Source organism: Bison bison, unplaced genomic scaffold (genome assembly GCF_000754665.1).
Source record: "Bison bison bison isolate TAMUID 2011002044 unplaced genomic scaffold, Bison_UMD1.0 scf7180017864211, whole genome shotgun sequence".
NCBI classification, from domain to species: Eukaryota; Metazoa; Chordata; class Mammalia; order Artiodactyla; family Bovidae; genus Bison; species Bison bison.
Genome location: NW_011494783.1, coordinates 1,012,173 through 1,017,738, shown reverse-complemented (window position 1 = coordinate 1,017,738; position 5,566 = coordinate 1,012,173). Strand labels below are relative to the sequence as shown.

Here is a 5,566-nt window from a genome sequence, read left to right as displayed (position 1 = left end):
AAACCATAGCCTTGACTAGACGGACCTTTGTTGGCAAAGTAATGTCTCTGCTTTTTAATATGCTATCTAGGTTGGTCATAACTTTCCTTCCAAGGAGTAAGCATCTTTTAATTTCATGGCTGCAGTCACCATCTGCAGTGATTTTGGAGCCCAAAAAAATAAAGTCTGTCACTGTTTCCACTGTTTCCCCATCTATTTGCCATGAAGTGATGGGACCAGATGCCATGATCTTCGTTTTTCTGAATGTTGAGCTTTAAGCCAACTTTTTGACTCTCCTCTTTCACCTTCATCAAGAGGCTCTATAGTTCCTCTTCACTTTCTGCCGTAAGGGTGGTGTCATCTTTATATCTGAGGTTATAGATATTTCTCCTGGCAATCTTGATTCCAGCTTGTGTTTCTTCCAGTCCAGCGTTTCTCATGATGTACTCTGCATATAAGTTAAATAAGCAGGGTGACAATATACAGCCTTGATGTACTCCTTTTCGTAGGATTAAGTATGATAAATTATGTGAACCATCCCTAGGATGGTTCTGGTGCATATGACCAGATCTTCAGTGCACATTAACGTGCTGTCTTTTCTTCTCCCATCTTAATGATCATTCCTTCTCTGCCTCAGGGAAAGCACAAATTGCATGTAGATACCGGGATGGAAGGTGATTGGTGTGGCCTCATTCCTGTTGGACAGCCTTGCAATCAGGTGACCACAACAGGCCTAAAGTGGAACCTTAGTAAGTAAAACCCTTGCACAAAGGGAGATTTTCTTTCTTTCTTATTTTTTTACAAAATTTATCTTGATAAATAATTAGAAGTGGAATTGCTGGGTCATATGGGAACTCTAGCCTTTCAATGAATAGCCAGACTATTTTCCACCGCGGCCATACCAGTTGTACATTCCTACCCGTGACATGTGAGGATTCCAGTTTCTCCATATCCTGGTGAGTATGAAGTGATGTCTCATTGTGGTTTTTACTGTCTTTCACCTGATGACTAATGATGCTGAACACATTTTCATGAGCTTAGGGGCCATTTGTGTATATTCTTTGGAGTTATGTCTTTTTAAATCTTTGCCTGTATTTTAATTGGATTATCTCTCTTTTTACATTAACTTGAAAGATTCCTTTATGTACTCTAGATATAAGTCCTATATCAGATAATATGATTTGAAAATATTTTCTCATACTCTTTGACTTATGTTTTTATTTTCTGAAATTTAATTAACTAAATTTATTAATCTAATTTTGAAGTCCAGGTTTTTTTCTTTTATGGATCATACATTTGGTGTCATAGCTAAGCACTCTGTCTACCCTTTTTCGTGGTTTTGTGTGCTTGAAACCTACCTTACTTTTCAAGAAAAGTAGCTCTTCTAACTAGAGTTATTTAAACATCTGTGATTTTATAAGATTAGCTGTTCTGACTAAATTTTCAAATGTTCTCCAGTACTTAAGAACTGTACTATGTAGTAATCACTCTAACACTGTCTGGATTGAAGAACAAAAAATGAGGTGGATCTGTTCATGAAATAAATGCTGATTCCAAAAGAAACCATCAGGCATTGTGAAATAATCACCCCTAGTCCCTAAGAATAACAGTTAACAATTGAATCAAAGAGCTTTGAGTGAATGTCAAAGGGATTATCTCATGATTGACTGATACCTCTAAAGTTGTAAAAATTAAAATATGGAACCATGACATTCTTTTATAACATGTGAAGCTTTTGGGTTCCCAAAAAGATATAAATACCTCAAGAGATAAATACAATGAAGATTAAAAGATATTTTAAAAGTTCTTTCTAGGAGCCACTGCTGACACAATTAGGAAGAACTAGAGATATTTTGAAACAAATGTCTGGCCAGCTCATCAGAATTTGAAAGGACCCGGATGAAAACAGATCTCCTCCAGTGCATGGGAACCTGTGGCAGGCTTTGAAGCTGGTTAGCTGCAGCTGCCATGAACTCCCATCAGAAGCTTTTTTGAAAACATTTCCAGCCTAAGACAATTGGTTTACTGTCTGGAGCTCCCATTATTTCCAAGGACCCGTTCTAGCCAGTGGTGAACTTCCTCCTGGATCTGGTAGTGACCTCATCTTGCCAGGGCTGATACCAAGACATGTCGAGCTCTCTGCACAGTGAGCAGGCAGCGGACGTTGTGGTTGTTCAGTCACTGAGTATCTGACTCTTTGTGACCCCACGGACTGCAGCATGCCAGACTGCCCTGTCCTTCACCATATTGCTTCCTTTATCTTAGCAGTTGAACAGGTGAGAATCATAAGATACACGAGAACCGTCGGTGTACTTTAGAACATTTTCAGAGCTGCTGTGGAGAAGGAAATGGCAACCCACTGCAGTATTCTTGCCTAGAGAATCCTGTGGATGGAGGAGCCTGGTGGGCTGCTGTCCATGGGGTCGTACAGGGTCAGACACGACTGGAGCGACTTAGCGTTCATGCATACATTGGAGAAGGAAATGGCAACCCACTCCAGTGTTCTTGGCTGGAGAATCCCAGGGACAGGGGAGCCTGATGGGCTGCCGTCTATGGGGTCACACAGAGTCGGACACGACTGAAGCAACTTAGCAGCAGCAGCAAAGCCACTGTATTCTACAACAATATACTCATCCTAATTCTTTTTTTTTTTAAACAGTTTTAACTTAAAATTACCTTTTGCAGATTTTAAACGTTATACTCCATTTACAGTTATTGCAGAATATTAGCTATATGCCGCATGTTGTGCGGGATGTCCTCACGGCCTGTCTTATACCCAGGGGCTTGTATCTCCTACTCCCCCACCCGTGTTGCCCACCCTCCACTGGTAACCGCTAGTTAGTCCTCTGTGTCTGTGAGTCTGCTTCTTTTTGGCTGTATTGAATAGTTTGTTGTACTTTTAAAATTCCACACATAAGTGATAGTGTACAATATCTGAATAATAAAGTTTACTCCAGGAAGGGGCCTTGGGCATGACGGGCTTTTAGTCTTCTTGTCTGTGATAAAGTTTCAGCCCTGCCAAAGTGCTCTACGCTGTTACTTATCTATATATTTACAGACTGCTTCGGCTTTTGAAATAGGTACTTGATTCTCTACAACTTTGTGGAAGCAAGTAATAGCAACCTCACAAGGTGTGAAAAGCAGTACCATTGAGACAAAGTGTTTTATCAGTGATCTGTGGTAATAGTGCTAATGAATAGGGTCTTCTGATAGGTGATGCTGCCTCATTAAAAAGTAGTAAAGATAACTGAGGTGACACCGTGTTGGCTTGGAGACAAGTGGATGGATTATTTTCACAGAGTGGGGGTCTGTCTGTACTCAGAAGAAGTCGCTCAGTCATGTCTGACTCTCTGCAACCCCATGGACTTCCAGGCTCCTCCATCCATGGGATTTTGGAGTGGGTTGCCATTTCCTTCTCCAGGGGATCTTTCCAACCCAGGGATCGAACCTGGGTCTCCTGCACTGCAGGAAGACTGTTTACCATCTGAGCCACCAGGGCTGTACTCAGTGTTCTTGTGAAAGCAGAGCTCTCAGTTCCATGTCAGTTTGTCTGTCACACCTGCAGCGTAGCAGGATGGGGCTGCAGGAGGAGAAAGGAGAGGCAATAACTTAACCAGGGGGTGCTTACATCTCGGGTCAAGGAGAAGAAGCAAGTCCTCCCAAGGGAATGCATCAAAATCGTCTTAAGGTGGTCTTGAGGCTGGCATTCTCTCTGTCTATACCCACTATAAAATATGATGCCACAAGTTCTAAAAGGAGTCTGATTCATATGGTTCAGTTTGTGGTATGTCACATCACAGACTGTCTTTAAAACAAGTGCCTATTGTGGCACCATCACCCACAAGTGTATGTTTACAAATGTTGTTGAAATCACACATATTACAGTATCTTCAACCAGTTCAGTTCAGTTCAGTTGCTCAGTCGTGTCTGACTCTTGCGACCTCATGGACTGCTACGCCAGGCTTCCCCATCCATCACCAACTCCCAGAGCTTACTCAAACTGATGTCCATTAAGTTGGTGATACCCTCCAACCATCTCATCCTCTGTTGTCCCCTTCTCCTCCCGCCTTCAATCATTCCCAGCATCAGTATCTTAGTTCATAGCAGTATGCTGTGGATATTCTGTGATGTATGTCTGGGACTTCCCACGTGGCTCTAATGGTAAAGAACCCACCTGCCAGTGCAGGAGACATAAGAGACATTGCTTCAATCCCTGGGTCTGGAAGATCCTCTGGAGGAGGAAATGGCAACCCCCTCCAGTATTCTTGCCTGGAATATCCCACGGACAGGAGAATCTGGAGTCGCAGTCCATAGGGTCGCAGAGAGTCAGAGACAAGTGACTGAAGCGACTTAGCACGCACACGCATATCTGGGACTAGAGTTTCTTTAGGCTGTTGTACGTGTGGGAATAAAGTAGCTGCATCATGGGCAAACACACCCTCGCCTGTACTGGACATGTCGTGTGGCTCAGCAGAAGTACCAGTGTACACCCATCCAGGAGTATCCAAGAGTCCTGTGCTCCCTGTCCTCGCCCGATTCTTGATGATGTCAGATTTAATCATTTTTGCTGGTCCGATGAGTGTCAGTGATATTTCAGTGTCCTCTCTGAAGACTAGTGAGGGAAAATATCTTTATAGCTACTATCCATGTAGGTTTCCTCTTTCATTCATTGCTACTTTCTTTTGCCCTTTAGCCATTGGACTATTTTTTTTTTCTTGCTACTGGTTTTTAGAAGCGCTTCACACCATGATGATCTTCAGGCTATACTTTGCCTTTTCTATTTGTTTATGGCATTTTTGTACACACAGAGATTACTAAGTTAAAGATAGTTAAATTTATCAATCTTTTTCTTTCAGATTTGTAATTTCTATCATAATTCATCTTTCTATTCCCCGTGGTCATAAAGATGTTCTTATTTTTAGCTTTAAGGGACTTTTTTTTTTAGGTCTTTTCTTTCACCTGAAATTGATTTTTGTGTATAATATGAGTTAGGGATCTGATTTTTTCCTTACTGATAACCAGTTGCTCTAGCATCATTTATCATCCTTTTTCCAGTGATTTGTGTTTTCAAATTCATAGGTATGTTTCTTGGATCTCTAGTCTGTTCCCTTGGCTCACATTCTTTTTCCTGTATTGATACTACACTGCCTTAGTTACCATAGCTTTACAATAAATACAGAAATGTGCTAGGTTGAGCCTACCAACCTTGTTCTTCAAAATTTTCATGGATATTCCTGACTTTTGGGGCTTCCCCAGTGGCTCATGGTAAAGAATCTGTCTGCAATGCAAGAGCTGCAGGAGACTCAGGTTCAATCCCTGGGTCAGGAAGATCCCCTGGAGAAGGTCATGGCAACCCACTCCAGTATTCTTGCCAGGAGAATCCCAGGGACAGAGCAGCCTGGCATGCAACAGTCCATGGGTTGCAAAGAGTTGGACATAGCTGAAGCCCATTTGCACACACACCTGGCTTTTTTCTTTTCTTCATAAACTTGCAGCTTGATAAATGTTCAGTTGAGTCGCTCAGTTGTGTCCGACTCTTTGCTACCCCATGAATCGCAGCACGCCAGGCCTCCCTGTCCATCACCAA

At 42.1% G+C, this 5,566-nt stretch overlaps 1 protein-coding gene across 3 annotated transcripts in view; it reads left to right on the top strand.

Moving 5' to 3' along the window:
* Nucleotides 1-5,566, top strand: part of TPK1 (thiamin pyrophosphokinase 1) — a 395,885-nt gene that overhangs the window by 280,452 nt on the left and 109,867 nt on the right. For all 3 annotated transcript variants that reach the window (XM_010844870.1, XM_010844867.1, XM_010844869.1), the window contains one exon: nucleotides 617-728. In XM_010844870.1, the coding sequence (XP_010843172.1) occupies nucleotides 617-728 (112 nt within the window). The remainder of the gene's footprint in view (nucleotides 1-616; nucleotides 729-5,566) is intronic.